Raw genomic sequence first — 21,242 nt, 5'->3', positions numbered from 1 at the left:
AAAAAAAATCTATACTGCACCAAATTATATATATATAATGGACCACACTTGCTGTTGTGTGTGAACATACCCAATTATTTCTATGTATAAAAAACATAAAAACCCCTGACCCAAAGCACAGAACAATATTCCATCTCTGGATTCCTTCCAAGACCTTGTTAGAAACTGCAGCCTATATTTATGTGCAGATTTATTGCTGCAGACATGGGGAGAAGGGGAGAAAGACACACACACACACACACAGAGAGAGAGAGAGAGAGAGAGAGAGAGAGAGAGAGAGAGAGAGGAGCGCATGCAAAGGAAACTATAAAGAAACACATCTTCCAAATACAGTGTCAGTTACAATGAGAAGCACTTTGGCATATAAAATGCGCTCAGAGAACATCAAGCAGCATATAAGAAAAGGGCATGGGGAAATTCACCAAAAAAGCAAGAAGTTTCCTGAATGAAAATCTGTGATGCATGTGAACTGAAAGGGCACAAGCAGAATCGGCCACCCATCACAAGATGCTTCCGAAAAGCACGGCAAGATGCAAGTGTACGTTTCAAGCATTTCTGACTACCTTCACTCACAAAAGATCTGCACTGGGATTCCTATTGTCAATTATTTAAAGGCTGGCGAGGCAGAGGAGGAGAATGCCTCGTGTTCCACATGTCACAACAAACCAGCTTTTCCAAGAAATTAGGTTTCTCAGATTTCAGAGGTTATTCTGCTGCCAAGAACTAAGGAAATAATAGGAACACAGGAAGCTGCCTTGTTCTTATGGGTCCACCCTGCACAATGTTGTCTACTCCATGGGTGGGAACCTCAGCCCTGAGGGCCAGATTAGGCCTTCCAGGTATTTCTCCCGGGTGCTCAAGACACATCTCATGCTTCTTGAGGGCTTTTGCTTGACTGAAATGTTTCCATGAACTCTGATAATAATGCCTCTTGGATAATAATTCCTGGATGGAGAGAAGTACGTGGAGTTGGTGTGTATATAAAACCTCTGGTTTTTACTGTATGAAGGGAAGGAAACCATACTTGCCTTGTCCACCCACCTCTGCCTCTGACCCAACCCACCACTCACATATGGTCCATGAGGAAATGCAGCCTTTGAGGTCAATCCCCCACTCCTAGTCTTTTCTGACCAGAAGTCGCTCTCCAGGGTTTTAGGCAGGGGCTACAGCCCTTCTCTGTGTATCATTCCTTTGCTGTCCTCACTGCTAGAAAGTAGGCCTTCAGATGGGCTCTAGATTGGTCTTCCACCAAGGTCGCTCCAGCCATGCTCTTGCTGTTTCATCTTCAGTTCAACGCCAGAGATTTGCTCAGGAGGTATCGTGACATTGTTTGAGTCAACCCTTAATTGAATTATCCATGAGGGTTTCAACCTGACAGGCAGTGGAGCTGACTGAAAATCCCTCAAGGGCTATTTGTCCTCCACTACAAAATGCACACAATTAAATAATGCAACAGAATAATTTAAACCTGAACCAGTGACTTCCAGGGTAAGGTTCAGCTTCTCTACTTTCAATATTCAGGAGTGTATTCCAGAGAAACTCCTGCAAAGTCCCCACATATCTGTAATTAAGGGAGATGACTCCAACCAAGTCCTCCTCATTTTACTAAACCCGGAAAAACAAATTGAGTCCCATATACCTCAAGGTTAAGTTTGGAGTGTGGATGGTTAGGTGCACGCATAGGTGGGGGTTATGTGAAGCACTATCTCCAATACTAATACTGAGATTACGTTTTTATATGGGACAGATCGAATAATATTTTCACAACAATCCTGTGAGATTGGAGAAGGGTGGTAGGTCAGCAGTACAGCGTCTGCTTTGCAAGCAGAAGGTCCCAAGGTAATCCCTAGGGCATCTCTAGGTAAGGCTGGGAATGTCCGTCTAGAATGCTGGAGAGCCACTGGTGGTCAGGGCAGACAACCCTGAGCGAAATGGACCAATGGTCTGACTCATAATAAGACAGTGTCAGGGTTGGTTCAACTGCAAGTCGGCATGGAGACTCAGGGACAGGCCGTAAAGGTAATTCTTTACTCAGGGAAACAGAATACAAACAGAGAAACCTATGGGCAAGACTGGCTCCCGGTAAAGCAGTTAGCAAAATGGATGATCTGTGCCTCCGACTTCTCTCTACATCTCCTCCTTGGCTGGATGTTTTCCAAGCAGCTTTAAACTCTATTGAGGAAGGGGCCCCTGTGTTCTCTGTGCTCTTTGTTCTGCTACATGCAAGGCCCTCTGTGTTGGAGACAAGGGAGGAGGCAAGCATAATACAGTAGGACTGGCAGGCTACTGTGAAGTTGCTGCAGTCTCTGTTCTCTCCTCAGCTGCCTGTCTTGCATCTGCAGTGCTTTCTGTCTCTGGTTCATCTCTCTCACTCAAGCCTGTTGCTTGTTCAGCATCCAACCATTTTGCCCCACCTTCAGCCTCTGACCTGTCTTCACTGACCCACCACCACTCCCCTGGCTCTGATCCTTCCTCCTCTGAGGATTCCCTAGGGGGTTCTCAGGCTGCAGCCTTCCACCACTCCTCATCATCCAGCCAGTCCCTGCCTATAATATAATTAAGTTGAGAAACAGTGACTTAACTTGCCTAAGGCTGTCCAGGAAGCTTCATGGTTCAAGTTGGACTCTCTGCATTTGGACCTTGCATTCTATTTCCTTTGATATTTTATATTAATCCTAGCTGGAAAGCAAACCAGTAATCACTAGCAGCCTGCCTAATCCACAGCCCATCCCGTCAAAGCTAGCTTAAATACAAATACATTGACATAAATTGGTTAGAAGTTAAGCAGAACCACAATTATTCTGGACCCTTTTCTGAATATTTATTATTGTATAAGCAGAAAACCTCTGGAGTGCTTTGCCCATCCGTAAGCATCTATGTTCATAATAATCTGCCATTTGACTAGCACTAATAATAGAGGAATTCAAATGTGTCTATACTCTCTGACAGCTTTCAGGCAATATTTTTAAAACAAACACACACACATACATTGCATTCACGTCTACTGCTTATTGATTCAGGACAAATATTTCAGGCTGTTTTAAAGCCACCATAATTTAATGTGATGCTTTTATGTCTGCAGTGCTACTGACAAATCCTTAGACACCCTCAAAGTTGGAATGACCAAAAAAAATGATTGTATAATTTTGCAAAATAAACAGAAACAGGGAAACAGTAAAGATAATGATCTTGCAGGGCCCTTTTGTGTCTTTGAAGAGTCGCTAAAACCATCTTGCAACATAGTGTGTAGAAATAGATGGTGTGAGGGGAAATGGAAGGGACAAAGGCACAACCTTGAGAGTAAAATTTAAAAGTGACTACAGCTTAGATAAGGAAGGAAGGAAGGAAGGAAGGAAGGAGAGGAGACCTACAAGATTCAAATGAATCTGTTTATTGTAGCCTAATTTGTACTTTGAATCAAGAAAGCTCTGTACTCTCTTAGAGTTTGTGCTCCCTTTTATACATTCGGCTGAACACCTGAATAGGGATGTGACAACTATCTAATTTTTTTTTATCTCACACCTGAGCTGAGGAATGGAACCCAGCATTCCAGACCAGCTTTGCAGCTAATCTTTGCAATATGCATCAAGATACATCACAGGATTTCCACCACAGGCAGCCTATCAAGAAAACTGCAGGAGGTCTGACTGTACAGTCCCCACGAATGAGCTGTAAAGATCAGCCTAACAAATGGGAACAAGAAGAGAAGAGAAAAGAGAGGTGAGACTATGAATCAAGTTTCTTTCTCACTTCCCAGGACCACAAAGATGCTCACTACATTATGCCTCTGAAGCAGAAAACAAACTGAAAGAGCCAGAATGCTGACCCAACCAACATATATACTATTCCAGGACTGGAGTGGTAGAAAAGACCCAATCACTGAGATATGGGTGGCTACAAAGCGAAAGCCTTATGATAAGTAGTCCAGGAGAGTGAGATGGCCTTGAAATGGGAGATATGGGTTCCAGTCCCATCTCTTCCATGATGGGGCAACTCCTCATGTTTCAGCTTCAATTCCTCCACTACAAAATGTAAATAATAGTGACCTAGCTGACTTAGCTGACAGTGCTCTTGTGAGGCCAAATATAATTTAAAATGTTAAAGCTACTTGCATAACAAAAATTCTCCATGAATTATGGAAAGCAACAGCAGGACCTATAGTATGTGTGTGGTGCTCTTCAATCAATCAATCAATCAATCAATCAATCAATCAATCACCAAGCTGTCTTAATTAAAGGAAAAGCTTGTAATTGTTGTCAGTTCCACACTTACAACAAAACACTATGTGTATTTACGGAGAAGTAGGGATGCCCCTCCCCCGCAAAATTCAATTCAGTTTGCATTGAAAGGCAAATCTACCTTATTCACACTTTCTGAAAATATATGCAAACCAAAGCACATTTGTCCTTCAGAATTTGCATCCTTTGGAAAATACTCATACCAGTGTAAATTGTACATATAAATACATACTTTAATGAAAATGATGTAAAAAAAAAATGCATTATGTTATGGGAAATTGTGTTGTCAAAATGCGTATGTTAGGCAAGATTGCATACACAAATGTATATATTAGGAGAAATTTGCACCAAAATGTTGATGAATTTTCATGAGGACCTTTTATATTTTTTAAAAAAATTGCAAACAAATGTGGAGAACTGAACTTAAGATTGGAAAAATGAAAGAAACCAAAATTGATTTATTCACCCATTTACACTCCGAAGTGGGACCCATTGTGTTCAATGGGGTGTGCTGTCAGGTAGGTGTGCACAGAACTGCAGTTTTAATTATATATTAGCTACAAATGTCTGACTCAGGGGATATTAACATGGTAAAGCTCAGTTTTCTCAAAGTTTCGATTCTAAAGTTGTTCCCTCCCATGAAAACTGGATGCATTAAGACCAGTAGCTATGGTGCACGTGAACTGCCAACAATCCCGACCACAGGATTCTTTATAATCCTGTTAAAGCAAGAGGAAAGGATTGTTGCTGCACAGTTACAAAATCTGAGCTATTTTTATATTTACAAGACATCCTGGGAAAATACATTCTTTATTTGTACTGCAAATCCTATAATGGAATCTATGGGGAAGGGATAGTCTTTCTTAAAGTGCTACACATTTGGCTGCTAGAATTCTCACTCTGATCTTCCATTATAGGCAGATAAAGTACAAGAGAAAGCAAGGATCTTCCATATTTGGGTGGCCAAGTTTTTCTCCCTTTCCAACATAGAGTGACATTCAAGGGTTGCTCAGTTTGAACAGCTGCTGATTATTTTTTGCAGTGATAGTTAGATGCACAAAAGTCCACTGATCTTGTTTAACTAGATAAGCATAATGCTTCATGATTGAAGATATTTCATGACATGAATCCATTGTGACTTGGGCCCATCAAAGACTGTGTAGAAGATTGTGCCAACAACAACAACAAGCAACAAGCCACACATACACTATCCTTTTGCACAAGCAAGCTACTCTAAGGCAGCAATCCAAATGCACACTTAAAAGTAAAGGTAAAGGGACCCTTGACCATTCGGTCCAGTCGTGGCCGACTCTGGGGTTGCGGCGCTCATCTCGCTTTACTGGCCGAGGGAGCCGGCGTACAGCTTCCGGGTCATGTGGCCAGCATGACTAATCCGCTTCTGGCGAACCAGAGCAGCGCACGGAAACGCTGTTTACCTTCCCGCCAGAGTGGTACCTATTTATCTACTTGCACTTTGACATGCTTTTGAACTGCTAGGTTGGCACACTTACCTAGATGTAAAACTCATTAAACTCAACAGAATTTGCTTCTGAGTAGACACATATAAGAGTGAACTGTGGATTAACTGAAGCTGAGAGCAGCAGCGCCTGGAATATTTTAATGTGTAATAACTTGGACCGATTTGACATTTCCATCGCAAATGTCTAGTCTAAGGATTTTTGTGCCCATAAAAATAAAAGAAGCTTGTTTTATATAAAGTTAACTCATTCTCCACCTCAATCATTCCATTATTTTCTACTGTTTCAAGTTTGTTTCACTTCTTGCCTCAGAATCATAGTGTTGGATGAGACCCTGCAGCCAATCTAGTCCTGTCCCCAGCTTAATGGAAGGAGGAAATTCAGAGCTCAACCTTCCTCAACAGATGACTGTCAAGTCTCTGCTTGAAGAACTCCAGTGATGGAGAATGACAAACTCTGCCTATTCCAGCAAGCATTTGGCTCTGCATAAGTTAGTAATTGTAGTCTCCTTAGTTTTTTAAATGACTGCTTTAAAATCCTACTCCTTTTAAAAATAAAATAAAATACTTTTATGTCTCTGGATATTCGCCAAATTCCCATGTCATGGAGGGGAGAAAACACTAGGAGATAGGGATGCTGGGTAATTACACTCTAAACAGGCCCAAATACAGAAATTCCCTCTATTTGCATGTTTGCTAAGTGTTCAGGAATGAATTTAAGTCCACATATTATATATAATTTTTTGACATGTCACTTTGTTTGACATTTCCTAATGCTGTTATCCTGAAGCTCAACAAAGGTTTAGAACCCTGTGGAGAGATGGCTGACCGATGGCCCATTAGCTTCATTTACTTTGAAAGACAAAACACAGGGAAGAGAACAATGCAAAGTATTTGTTTTCAGTTGAGGGAGGGGCTGCCAAGGTGTGAGAAAGTCACACTGGTTACTGATCTGCAACTAGGCCAAGTTCAAGGGGTTAACTATTAGTATATAAAGCCCTTAACATCTTTGGACCAGTTTACCTATGACATTCCCTTACCCCATATGTGCCCAATTGACCCCTTTGATTGGTGGAATGGTCACTTTTACAAGTGCCACATAATACTTGCACTGCATCTGTAAGAGCTCAATTGTTTAGTGTGGCAGAACTGACACGTTGGAACTCCCTGCCTATTGATAGCATCCAGACACCTTCACTGCATTCTTTTCAGCTCTGAATAGATTCTTATCTAGACAAATCTACACAGATATTTAGAAAGTTTGTGTGAGTTTTAATTTGTTTAAGTCTATTTTATTGCGGTTTTAACCTTCTGTATGTTTTAAATTTTGGTTGTAATTTTCTATTTTTTGTAAACTGCTTTAAAGTTTTTTTTTTCCTACAACCAAGCAGCATATAAAATTTATGAAATAAAATAAATTTCTGTATAAAGATTTCATTTTGCTTTTCTTATTGTTTCTTATTGTTTGCGTCAAAGGCAACCTATATACACTAAGACTGCAATTCTAACAATGTTTAGTCAGGAGTAAATCCCACTGACTTTATTGAAATGTACTTCAAGGTAAGGGGAGTTAGGATTTTAGCATTAAACTGCCTTTTTTCTAAATTTAAGAAACTAACGTAATGCAGCGCTCATTATTATTATTTTCATGCGTAAAGAAGTGATCTTTCTTGCTACTTGTTTCTTGTTATCTGTGCTTCCCCATTAATTGGGTGAAGAGAACCACGTGGATTTGACTGCTCATTTCTGACCACCCTAAACCTTCATTTTAAAAGTACAATTAAATTTTAATTTCATTGTGAAATCAAGGTTGCATGAATGGCTGTGATCCTAATCCCACTTACCTGTGAGTAAGCCCCAGTGAAGTCAATGGGACTCACTACTGAGAAGACACGGTTAGGTTTATTTACAGTCATAGATGTTATTGTGATGGGCCATTAGTTACTTCATTGACTTTGTCTGTACAAGGCTCTTTTGCTGCAAAAGACTAAAATGGCTACCCCTCTGGAAATTCGTTAACTTTGAAAGGGATAAATTAATGGATGAGGGGGCTATTGACAGCTACAAGATATGGTGGCTAAGCTCTCCCTCCGCAGTTGGAGGCAGTAATTGTTGGGATGGGTCCGGGGAGACCGGGGCATCTGGCAGGCCCCCAGCTGGCTCCAGCCACTGGCTGTCAGTCAGGCGAACTCCGGTTCTCGGAACAGCATCAATCAGCGACTCAAGCCTCAGAAGCCTTCAGAAACTGAGCACGCTCTAATCAGCAGAGTGAATAACTCTTCACAACGGAAGTGGCAGACAGAGGCACATGTAAGCATATTTGCAGTATTTTATTCAGCAGCAGGACAAAAGAAAAACATGTCTGCTTCCCTTCATGTCCAAGCAAACAGCAGCAAAGCAAAAGCTATATACAACGGAAGTTCCCAGCAGACTGTGCTGGAAGTAAACAGACATGTGACACACAACAACTCCACATGCCTGTTCTAAAGGGGGAATGGAACAATATCCTAACAGTAATGCTTTGGAATGCCAGTTGCTAGAAACCACAAAGGGGAGCATGCTCCTGTGCTCAAATCCTGCTTGTGGGTTTGCCACAGGCATCTGGCTGACCTCTGTGAGAACAGGATGCTAGATTAGATAGGCCACTGGCCAAATCCAGCAAGCTCTTCTTATGCTGTTAGGATTACACAGGAACTGCATTTAAGTCTCCTGAAATCAATAAGGTTAAAAACATTTAAAAAGGTAAAGGGACCCCTGACCATTAGGTCCAGTCGTGGCCGACTCTGGGGTTGCGGTGCTCATCTCGCTTTACTGGCCGAGGGAGCCGGTGTACAGCTTCCGGGTCATGTGGTCAGCATGACTAAGCCGCTTCTGGTGAACCAGAGCAGTGCACAGAAACGCTGTTTACCTTCCCGCCGGAGCGGTACCTATTTATCTACTTGCACTTTGACGTGCTTTTGAACTGCTAGGTTGGCAGGAGCAGGGACCGAGCAATGGGAGCTCACCCCGTCGCGGGGATTCGAACGGCCAACCTTCTGATCGGCAAGTCCTAGGCTCTGTGGTTTAACCCACAGCCACCCGCGTCCTAAACATTTAAAAAGGTAAAGGGAACCCTGACCATTAGGTCCAGTTGTGGCCGACTCTGGGGTTACAGTGCTCCTCTCACTTTAATGGCATGTTAAATCACAGCCTAGGAGTTCAGGACTCTTTGCATGCAACCATAGCTTGATTCAGTACAGCTAAGAAGTGGACAAAACCTAACAGTGAGGAACTGGTTCCAGTTCTTCCTCTTATAATCCTAGGGAAATGTGGCACCTCTTCTGAAGCATCATCTGGGAATGCATATGTGGGTGGAAACATCCTCAGCAGCAAAGGACCACATTGTTACTGCTAAGTTAAAGAAACATCTGAACAGGAGTTGTTGGAGCACCACAAGGTTCTTTACTGCTTATTTCCCACAGGGAAAATATGATATCCAAAAGCAGCCACTCTCACCGTGGTAATTAAGATGTGTCCCCCCTACCCCAAAGAACCATAATTATTGCTTTAATTATAACACACACACGCTCCTGCACAAATAAAATACAGTGTTTCTGGTTATTTCCATAAAATTGCACACAAATGCAAATATCATCATAATAGTTCGTGACAATGCTACCTAATTTAAATCTCAGCTCCTTTCAATCAGACTGGCTGCCCGTTCTCAGCAACCCTTTCTGATTTTAAGGCTGCAGTGAAAGTTTTGAAAGCACTGTTGTCTGTGGAGGCAAGAGCATATACAGTAGTACCTCGTGTTACGTAACCCTCTGGTATATTTAACACTCTATGGCCTTTTAAATTTGTGGGGGGGAGGGGGTTATTGGTTTGTTTTTGTTTTATTATGTATTTTGTGTTCTCATTTTGTATTTTTATGTTGTAAACTGTCATGTGATCTTTGGATGAACAAATTAAATAAATAAATACAATGCCCATATCAAATTATCTTCCCTGTCCATTTATGGGTGTTTCCTATCCATTTATGACAACCAGGATCTAGGGTTTCCAAGTTTTTTGTTATTCAGCAGAGCTTCTGCCAAACACAAATTCCAAAAGAGGATTCTTTCCCTGTCAGAAGAAATGAGAATTGCAAAGGATAAGCAAATATGCTCCCATTTCCTTTGTCACAAAGAACCTGCTAAATCAATCACTGACGAGGAAAAGAACTTCATGTTCTAGGATCTTAGCAACATTACGATTCACATCATTTCCCATATTTCCCCCAGGTGCTTTAAACTACAATTCCCACCAGCCTCAGCCAATGTGTAGTACAAAACACATGGAGTCACTAGGCTGGGAAAAGCAGCTCTACTCATTTGAAAAACTTGGCTCAGAATAAAAGGAGATTTATCATAATGTTTGATGGGATTTAAAGCTAAAAATCGAATATTTTATACTATGGAACAAGGAGTTGTACCCAATGTTAGTGTCACTCAGAGCAGAACCCCTGAAATTAATAAACATGAGCAATTTAGTCCTGCTAATTTAATGGGTCTATTCTGAGTAATACTTAGATGGATATAACCCAGTAATTCACTTCCCAACAGGGTGGCTACTTCCGCCTCACCAAAAAACAGGAAATGCATCACGATAAAAGACAGCAGACCTTCTCCAGCTTATGTCACTTCCTCTTCTCCTTCTTTTCCCTCTGACCACTCATCATTGTCCCGCCAACAATCCCCGGGCTCTGAGCCTTTTCCCCTTGGGGTTCCCCAGCTGGTTTCTCCCACTATTCCTCTATATCCAACCAATCCATGACAGTTCTCCCTCTTCATGTGTCTCAGCCTGCCACTCCACTCTTGACCCCAGTGAAACCCCGGGACTTATGACAGCTTCCCACTTTGCTCCCAGTGCTCCCAAAGTAATGTTGTGCCTAAATAAGACACAGCTGCTAGCTTAGCATATACATATTTCCTCTTCGGCAGCATAAAACACACACAGAGGCCTGTAGACACCCTGTGTGCCCCACACAGAGCCGAGTGCCTGAACAGAGCAACTTCTCAGGGCGGTCATCACCACAGCAAACATTCAGATAATGTTCCTATGCCAGATTCCTGAAACATGAGACAAATCACCCCAAAGTGGATGCTGTTTCGTATTATTACAACCATATATGCAGCTGTGCATTATACGCAGACATGCATAAGGCACCCTTTACAGCACATAAATGTTATTGATGCAGTTGTAAAATGTTAAGGGAATTCCATTATAAGGGCAGCAATTTGCATCGCTTAAGGAAATACAAATCAGCTCGTGACACAGCGAAGGCAGTTTAGAACCCGGACTGCTCACTACTGGGGGCAAAGGAGCTGTACTGAAATAGCACGATTGTGCAGAAACATTCTGTGAATGTGTAACAACTAACAGCGAGGTGCTGCATCACAGCCACAATGCGGCCACCCACATTTATGTGTCACCTTCAGTGCCAGGAGAATGGAAAAGAGAAATTGCATAGAAAATACCTGATTTCTTGTGCCCTTCTGGATCCAGCCTTGAAGGCCACCATAGCCACGCACCCCGTTGGGAAGAGTAGAATTCCCCAAGGATGAGAGAGGCAGAAAAGAGAACATGTGGGCTCCCAGAGGGAGTGGAAGGAGTTTATAGATGGCCAAGAAATAGGGTGGAAGGTGGGGCAGGGGCAGGAGCATGTGGTCAGGACTGGGTGACCATCAACTGGGACACATCACCAGGAGCTCACTGCCTTTTTATGTGGAGCTGCTTAGTTGGGAGAAGTGGACAGAATGAAGGAAGTGATGTCATGTACATTTTATTTTGTAAACCGCTTTGAGGTTTCCTACAATCAAGCGATATATTGTTGTTGTTGTTTAGTCGTTTAGTTGTGTCCGACTCTTCGTGACCCCATGGACCACAGCACGCCAGGCACTCCTGTCTTTCACTGCCTCCCGCAGCTTGGTCAAACTCATGTTCATAGCTTCGAGAACACCGTCCAACCATCTCGCCCTCTGTTGTCCCCTTCTCCTTGTGCCATCCATCTTTCCCAACATCAGGGTCTTTTCCAGGGAGTCTTCTCTTTTCATGAGGTGGCCAAAGTATTGGAGCCTCAGCTTCAGGATCTGTCCTTCCAGTGAGCACTCAGGGCTGATTTCCTTCAGAATGGATAGGTCTGATCTTCTTGCAGTCCATGGGACTCTCAAGAGTCTCCTCCAGCACCATAATTCAAAAGCATCAATTCTTTGGCGATCAGCCTTCTTTATGGTCCAGCTCTCATTTCCATACATCACTACTGGGAAAACCATAGCTTTAACTATATGGGCCTTTGTTGGCAAGGTGATGTCTCTGCTTTTTAAGATGCTGTCTAGGTTTGTCATTGCTTTTCTCCCAAGAAGCAGGCATCTTATGTTATTAAATGATGATGATGATGAAGCCTCCATCCAGAAATAAGCCTCATTGGCTTATAGGTCTTACTGCCAGATCAATATGTATGTATTGGAGCCCTAATTACTTTGGACCACGCAGGGGTACGTAAGATCTCAGGCCATACCGGACTTGACTGCTCTTCCCTTCATTTGTGCCACACACATCTGCCACTACACTGGAACCTAGATCTAAACTTTCCATTGGATTTTCAGGGCTGACCAGGCTGAGGCCTTCTGAGCTTTAACAATGTTATAGCTCAGACCATTCCCTGAGGTAATTTGAGGGGCACTGGCATAACATTCCTACTGCGCTTCTTATGGTTTTAAGAGGCTTCCAACAAAGACGCAGCCGGTCGGCTGCAGTAACTTCAACTTGGCACTGAATCTGCAGTCCCTTAGCAGTGCAGACATGCCCACAAGTCTTCACTTTATGAAGACATGTGGTTAACTTCTCTGCTGTACTCCTACAGTCCTCTGGTATCTGGCAGGTGAAAACTCTTACTGCAAATTGAAAACCTACTGGGAACAGACTAGCTGTTAGAAATCCTGATGAAGGTCTGACTTCTACTTACTGCTGCCCTGGACAATGCATTATTTGCAGAAGAAATAAAGGAAGGAAGGAAAAAAAATAAACTTCAGAACAGAACAGGGTGGGCAGCAAGGTCTACTACCTCTGGCTCAGCTTTTACAGATCTATTTGTTTTAACCAGAAGGCCAAATAACAAGAGGTCACAGCACCACAATACTTGCATTTCCTTCTGAATTGTAAGATCTGTGCCACACACATAGGAATTTGTTTTTGTCAGTTCTGATGCAAACCGACCTTGTCCACATCTACCAGATGAACATGTGAATCGGAATGCAGTGATCCTTTGGAGTTCACCCTTCTCTGAATTTTGCAAGATTGTTCAAATTATGTACCAAAAATGTGTTAAAGGTGCGTATTTTGGATAAAATGCATCTAGAAATGTGTGCATGGAGATAAAATATTTAAATACATATTCAAATATGTAGCTATTAGTTCTCATGTGCATTTTTTTAAAAAAAACACCTGATTAATGCAGAAATAGGTCAATACAGAATTACGAAAGAGATGGAACCTAAAAGTAGACAGATCCATGAATCAGGTTTTCAGTTTATTAGGTCTTCCGATAAAGATTTTGTTCACATAGATTAATTGCCTGCCATTTTCCCCCAAACATTCAGCTATTCTCTGTATTCTACCCTGCTGCCCCATCTTGTTCAGACAAGGGTTGCAACACACGCATACAAACTACCACAGGCTTTTCTGTTGACCAGTGCAAATGATAGTTTTGTGGATTACACACAAGTATAGAGGATGCACATGCTTGCAGAAGGGTGGGCAAGGTAGTTTGGGATCTCTTAGCCTAGCAGATCTCTGGCTCATTTGAAATGGATCAGCAACAGTTTCTGGACCTCAGTTGTTTAGCCACAGCAACAGCAAAACACCTTTTCCCACCTAAATTAGGCTTCCAAAATAAAGAAAACAAATTGGGGGGAGAGCGTTTGCATGAAAAAGCTGAAATCTCAGTTCAGTTCTGGCACTGAAATCAGATAACTTTCATATTTTACTTATTTTTAATTCTGAATTATAAAATTGTTGTTACCCGCCCAGGGACCTGCTAGTGAAGGGCACAAAACAAATTTAATAACAGTAATAATGATGATGGTGATAGGCTTGGAATGTGCTCAGAACCACCCTGCTCTTTAATTCTGACTGTATGTCTTTTGCATCTGGCTCGGTTTGGTGGATCTTGGGGTTCTGGCAAAGGAAGAACAAGAAGTAGACCCAACTCTAATCCTAAAGTCTGCCCACCTCGAAGCTGAAGATCAATGTGCATATTAGGGTCCTGTGAAGCATTGGGGCGCATGGTTTCAAATTTTGCTTTAAAAAAACAGAAACCTACCATTTCAACATTCTTTCCACTTTTACTGTGTTTTTGTGAGCGTTTACAACATTACCCAGTCTTTTAGCAATCCAAAACATACATGTGGTGGTAGAAAGGTTGGCAGTAAATGGGACAAGGCTTTTTTCTGCTGAGCTAATCACATGGAAGAGTGCCTTTTTGGGGGTTATATAAGTTTATAAAGGGAATGATGTCATCTGAGCAGTGGCAGAAATACTGCTAAAAAGCTATTTATCATTTTCAAATTATATACATAGTTGAAAATGTGCATGCAATTTAACTTTGAAGGGGAATTTAAAAGACTGTCATAAACCCTCTACTGGGGAAAGGGAGCTTCAGAAAATACAACCCCTGACCTCCTCCTGTCCCCAAGAGGATTGATGGAAAGCCTTCTGTCTGAGCCCATAAACTGGTGCAGCGCATGAGTACACTATTCATCTAACCCCTGGCTAGTTGTGTTCCTCTGTCCACCTCATCTTGCATTTTTTTTTGCATATTTAGTGCTCTGGATTGCCTTTGTATTGGAAGGGGGCAATCTTGCAGCAGGAGTGTGAAGGGAACAATCTTGCACACAGCCTGGGATGGTCCTGAGCTGTTCTGGCTTTCAAGCTGTGGAGACTGCAGAGACTCCCTGCGCAAGATCTTTGCAAACCACCCTGCTGCTCATTTTCCCTTTGTCCATCACTGGGTCCTTCCAGACAAGCCTCTCTCAACCTTGGGTCCCCAGAGGTTATTGAACTACAAATCCCGTCATCCCTGACCACTGGCCATACTAGCTAGGAATGATGGGAGCTGTAGTCCAACAACATCTGGGGACCCAAGGTTGAGAAAGGCTGTTCCAGACTGTTGCTGTTTTGGGGCGGGATTCAATTGCACACTGGTAAATGCAGGTTGTGCAATTAAATTGTGCTCTTTTGCCACATACCCATTTCTCATGCACACTGTAATTTTTGCGATAAGGAAAGTGATGGGAAAAGACACTGGCAGCGTGGGGGAACATGGGCTTGATGCAACATCTTTTTAAAAAAATAAATCTGAATTTTTATTGCAAGTTTTAACATAGAATACAATAAAAACCAAACTTGATGCAACATCAAACCCACCCACAAACAAGTGTCAAAAGAACACTAAGCCTGGGAGACCTTATGGGGTTTAAAACAAGCACTTGCATGCACTGAAACTACAAGTGAGTAGGATCTAATAAATAAAAATAAATGAAAGCCAGGTATCCCTGTCCATTGTCACCAACATGTGTGGTGGCCACACACCCTGCCAGATCCACATTCAGTGGCTGTGAAATGTGTGCACATACGGTAGATCTCCTTTACACAAGCAGGATTACGCTACACATGTGTGTTGGTATGTACAGTACAACTAACTCATTCACATAGCTGCCAAACACATGGCCTGTGCACATGTGGATGGGGTGGGTGGGGCTGCCCAGGATGATGCCCTCATGCATGCTTCCAGCGTGTGAGAAGGATCATGTGAACCTCCTTCGTGGCACCATACCCAAGACCATCTCCATCAGCTCAGTCAACGAGGAGCTAATGCATTCATTTGGTTGGACTTAACCACCTAGTGGCATGGAGGAATTATTGCCTTCAATTACTGTATAGCTACCTCTCATCTTGGGATGCGGGTGGCGCTGTAGGACTTGCCGATCAGAAGGTCGGCGGTTCGAATCCCCGCGACGGGGTGAGCTCCCTGCTCGGTCCCTGCTCCTGCCAACCTAGCAGTTCGAAAGCACGTCAAAGTGCAAGTAGATAAATAGGTTCCGCTCCGGCGGGAAGGTAAACGGCATTTCCTTGTGCTGCTCTGGTTCACCAGAAACGGCTTAGTCATGCTGGCCACATGACCCGGAAGCTGCACGCCGGCTCCCTCGGCCAATAAACCGAGATGAGCGCCGCAACCCCAGAGTCATCCACAACTGGACCTAATGATCAGGGGTCCCTTTACCTTTACCTCTCATCTTATGCTGGATGGGGTTTTTTTTAGCTACATGTTGGAGACCAGCACGCTGCTTTTTGGAACGATGCTCACTTCACAGTGTCTGAAATCATAGCCTTCCTGGTTCCACTCCTAGGGCCTGCAAATAGCCACAGTTGTAGCCCATGTTTGACAAATCCTCTAACTTTTTAAAGCAAAGAAACAGAGGTCCAGCTTACCAGGTAAGGGTTAAGGAACAGTTGTGTGGCAAGGGTTTTGACACTGTCGCTGAGCGCATATAAAAGAAAAGGAGAGAGGAACTTCTTTAGCATTCATTCCTCTTTAGGATTTACTTTCCAATTTCTATTTCAGTGTCATCTGTGAAAAACAAAACTTGTCCGGAAGCCGCCTCTTCAGAAACACCACTCCCTAATCCCAGTTGTATGAAGGCTGGCTCCAGTTATTCAAAATGAGGAAACTGAAACTGTATACATGCTCAGGGTGTCTCCTAAGGTACATGGCTGAGCTCTGACATTGAAAACAAGCGGCAGAGTGAAGCCCTTACTGAGACTAAGCCCTGTGCTACTCTTGCACTTTATCAAAGGCAGGGTTGCAACAGAAAGCAATGCCAGATTCGGCCACTGCGACTGACTTTGTGCTACAGCCTGCAAACCTGAAGGGGGGGAAAAAAGAAAGCAGCTGTTTCTTTTTTTATGAGACAAGTAATCTAACCTGAAATTCAGAAGCACAATAATAGTAGATTTGGCCTTCTAAATCTTTGGCAAGAAATCCAAAGTGGGTGGCATATCTATTAACAGCTCTTAAACCATCCATCTTGGATAGGGAACAGGGGTCCCTGAAACACCAGCCTCAGCAGATCTGAGAGCCAGGTGGGTATTGAGGGAATAAAGCAGGTCTATATTTATTAGATGATGTAATGTCATGCATTGTAATATATATCTTCATTGCATATTAAATGCACATTTGGAAAACCTATTAGCTCTGATCTTACGGTAAAGGAGTTACAACGCAGTTAGCAGCAACAAGTAATGAAGTTATCTTATTAAAATTCTCCATTTTAAAAGCATTGTTTTCTTTTAAAAGGGAGAATTCATACTTCAGCCATATTTTTCAAAAAAAATAATGGGGGGGTGAAACCTTTACTTTTGTTAACAGAAACTCTGCTGAAAATGAGAGTAAGTAATTGCCACATCACTTTGAGAAAGAATTATTCTGTGGGCATTTTGCTATCTGAGGTGAAGGACAAGATGGTAGCCTGAATTTCACATATAAAAGACTTCCTTAAGCACTGGTGATAGGACAGTATTCTTCTCTGCCCCCAAGAAAGACAGTGGCACACACGGCTCTGCCCTCCAATGTTTTGTCACCACTTCTTGGCTAATGGTATGACTGGCCCTGTCCATAAGGAATATAGAAATGTGGAGACGTAGAAAGAGTTTGTCTCTGTGAGTGAGCCTGGTGCTGGTAGTTGTAGGAACATTTTCACCCAATGACAGAGCTGCTAATGATGGCGCCTGCACCATCTCGTGGTCATCTCTTTTATACGATGCCCTCAACACAGCCATTTTGGTTACAGCATGCCTCTACAACAGCCATTTTGTGACTGGCTCCCACAGTTCTTCCCTACATTTTCTAACGTGCCCACCAGCTCAAAACGGTTGGCAATCCCCGCTTTAAATATTGACACCAGACCTCAGTGTGTTTACGGTGAATTTGAAAGCATGAGATGGGATAATCTCAGTGGCGTGCTTAATTTGTTCCCCAAGTGTCACCCACCTGCTCGGGGTATGTGCTCCCAATGATCTCTGCAACCGTGTTAAAGGAATCAGCATCGGGGTAGGTTTTGGCTCCCATCTTCAGGGTCACAACAATCTTGGTGCCTCGGGAAGACATCCGGCTCATCATTTCAGCATCTTCCACTGAAATGCAGGCAGTGGGAATCTTGGGTACATCAGATTGGTATTCTTGTATCCCAGTGTGTGGGCTATATGGAAAGTACAAAAATTAAACATGTTATACAGTACATAATGACACTACCCAAACAATAGTGCTCTGAAATCTGTCCAGCTCTGCCCACCCATCCTGATGGATTTTTCGAGATCGCTATCAGCCTTGTTATTTTTAACAGCTCCTGAGAAAAACATCCCTTCAGCTACCAAGACAACATAGCCCAGTGCTTAAAGACAGGACTTAGGGGTGTTATTTGAAGAAGATTTTCATTATATATATGCTAAGAACTAGCTGTTCTTAATACATTTATATACTTATGGGCACCCCTGAGGTAAAGCACAAGATGGTGCCCCCTCTCCATTCCAGGTTCAAGGGCTGACTGGACAGTCTGTTGAATCTTATGCCCTTTAAAAAGGGTTTGGGGGTATTGGGTTTTGTTTTTATTGTGTATTTTGTGGTTTTATGTTTTGATTTTATTCTGTGAACCGCCTTGAGACCTCTGAATATAGGGCAGTATATAAATTCAATAAATAAATAAATAAAATACTTCAACACTCGTGACAAGGCATCACCCTCCAATACTGTGGCAGCAGGTTAGCTTAAGGGAGTGTAGGCCGAGTCATGGGGCCCATGTACACCTTGCTGCTGCCTGAGGCAGCTGCCTCATTTTGCCTAATGGAAGGAACAGCCTCTGTCTGGACACTAACAATTCACAGACCCTAACAGTGCGATCCTACACTTGTCTACTCAGAAGGTAAGCCCCACTGAGTTCAAAAGGGCTTGAGTCACATTCACACCATACATTTTGTTAAGTTGTGGGTGAACATATCAGACGACACAGCAAATCTTCAGACAGCTCTTGTTTATTCACAGGCCAGAACAGAACTGAGCTGAAGGGTTCAGCCAACCTGCTTATATAGAGCTCCACTACAATGCAACAGTAACAACTTTCTGTAACTATCCAATCACTGAACGTCACTTTCAATTCCTTATTTGCATATGCGGACCTGAGTGAAAACTATCTACAGTATCCCCCTGCTGGCCCAGGGTGAGAACCTCAGTACACAACACATTTAAAGCACTATGATACCACTTTAAAGAGTCGCTGGTTCCCCCCCCAAAATTCTGGGAGCTGTAGTTTGTTAAAGGTGCCAATAACTGTTAGGAAACCTCTATTTCCCTCACAGAACTACAGAACCCAGAGCCATAAATTAACCATAAATTATTCTTCACAGGGAACTTTGGCAGCTGTAGCTTTGAGAGCACCCTTAACAAACTACAGCCCCCAGATTTATCTGGGAGAAGCCATGACTGTTTAAAGTGGTGAAATGTGAATGCGGCCATATTCCTTGGTAAGCATGTGCAAAATTACCGCCAGAAGAAAAAAACCACAGAGAAATGTGTGGGCTTGGCAAGAAGCTTGGGTGTTATGAGAAATAACTGACAGGGACCCAGTCTCCAAACGTGGTAACATGATGAAGGCTAGCAATAGCCATGCTTGGCAAAGGCAGGCCAGGGGAGCTACGTAAACAGAGGTACCAGGGATCTACAACTCCTACCTGTGCTCTGTGATATCTCTGCTCCCAGCTAACATAGCCCTTTGTGACCTGAAATTCAGCAAGGCTATCTACGTCCTCATTCCAACAAATAGCATATTCTGCAGGGACCGATAAAAGGTGCCATTTCATCATTTGCTTACCGCCTGCTTATCAAATAATTCACGGAACAAAACAAAACTTAAATCTTGGGGGTGATAATTAAGAGATAAGCAGTATGTTTTCAGCATGATATAGTTAATGTAACACTACAACTTAAAACAAAGCCAGAACAGGTTGGTATAGCTACCCAGCTGTGCCTTTATCATTGGCCAACCACGGAAACCGAACAACATCTAGATAAAACACTGGTTTGTAGTTTGGAATGCGGTGGCAGCCCGGATTTTTCCCCATTCCTTTCTGTTCTTGCTTGCTCATTTATTCTTTTATTCCAGTTTTAGAAACTGGGGGAGGGTGCAGGTGTTTTAAATACCAAATCACCTCCTCCTGCCCCCGCTTCCCTCTACCTGCCAGCTACCCAGCAAGCAGGGACTTGCATATGATGAGTCAACATGAATAGGCTTGTACTGTAAGTCTAATGTTCTGTGTCGCTTAATATATGGGCAAGGGATGCATCTCAGTAGTGGGGCATCTGCCTTATATGCTGAAGGTCCCAGGTGCAACCCCCAGAATCTCCAGCTAGTTCTGGGAAAGAACCCGGCCTGAAACCCTGGGGAGCTGCTGCCGATCAGTGTAGACAATACTGTGCTTGATGGACCAATGGCCTTACACAGTAGAAGGCAACTCAATTTGCTTTTCCTATGCTCTGTTGCTTTGATCCCTTTATTGTGTTTGTTGTACCTCCCTCGAATATTTCTTTATTTTGCAAAACCAGGGAGCGTTGTTATTATTTGTAGATTCTTTTATTGTTGTAAGCTGCTTTGATTGTTGGGAAAGCGGCATACAAGTATTAAATCAAATCAGAATTTTGTTCAGTGGGTTACAGCCTAAATCTATGAAAGGAGTTTACATAACTCATCCTACCTGGGCCAACACTATCTTCTGGGGGGAAGGGGAAGTCAGGGCTCATCCACACTTATCTAGGCTCCACATTTCTAGGCACAGGTCGGGACTTTCCAGTTCTGTGCCTGAGTGCTGGGTGTGTTCTTTGCCCCTGCGCTTTCCCCATGAAAACCAGCTCTTTACTGCTGAATCTGAGAAAATGGCAAATCCAAATTGCCTTTTGCTCTGATTCAGCGGTAAAGATCAGGTTTTCTGGGGGGGGGGAGGGAGCAGTGGGAGGGGGGAATGTGTTTTGACACAGACTGGGAAAGTGCAGAGCTGTGCCTAGAAAGTGTGGGGCAAAAGGTAAGTGAGCATTTTTTAAATTATTATTTAATAAATTTGTATACTGCCCTATTCCCACAGGTCTCAGGGAAGTTACAACATAAAATCACAACATAAAAACACAATATACATAATACAAAATAAAAACAAAAACAACCTAATAGCACCCCTCCAACACATTTTAAAAGGACATTGGATGTCAACCAACCAAAGACCTGGTTCAAGAGGGGTGTTCTTGCCTGGACCCTAAAGGTGTATATAATGAAGGTGCCAGGAGAACCTCTCTGGGGAGAGCTTTCTACAAAAGGCAGTTCTCGTGTTGCCACCCTCTCGACCTCTCATGGAGGAGGCACATGAAGAAGGGCCTCAGAAGATGATCTCAAGGTCCAGATAGGTTCATATGG

General features: G+C 42.9%; 1 protein-coding gene across 4 annotated transcripts in view; it reads right to left on the bottom strand.

Moving 5' to 3' along the window:
• CPQ (carboxypeptidase Q) overlaps positions 1-21,242 on the bottom strand; it is a 166,830-nt gene that overhangs the window by 96,576 nt on the left and 49,012 nt on the right. For all 4 annotated transcript variants that reach the window (XM_083622731.1, XM_083622732.1, XM_083622733.1 and 1 more), the window contains one exon: positions 17,783-17,990. In XM_083622731.1, the coding sequence (XP_083478857.1) occupies positions 17,783-17,990 (208 nt within the window). The remainder of the gene's footprint in view (positions 1-17,782; positions 17,991-21,242) is intronic.

The sequence above is a fragment of the Podarcis filfolensis genome (genome assembly GCF_964270895.1).
Source record: "Podarcis filfolensis genome assembly, chromosome: 7".
NCBI classification, from domain to species: domain Eukaryota; kingdom Metazoa; phylum Chordata; class Lepidosauria; order Squamata; family Lacertidae; genus Podarcis; species Podarcis filfolensis.
Note: the sequence above shows the minus strand (reverse complement) of the source record. Positions and strands in the feature narration are given on the sequence as shown.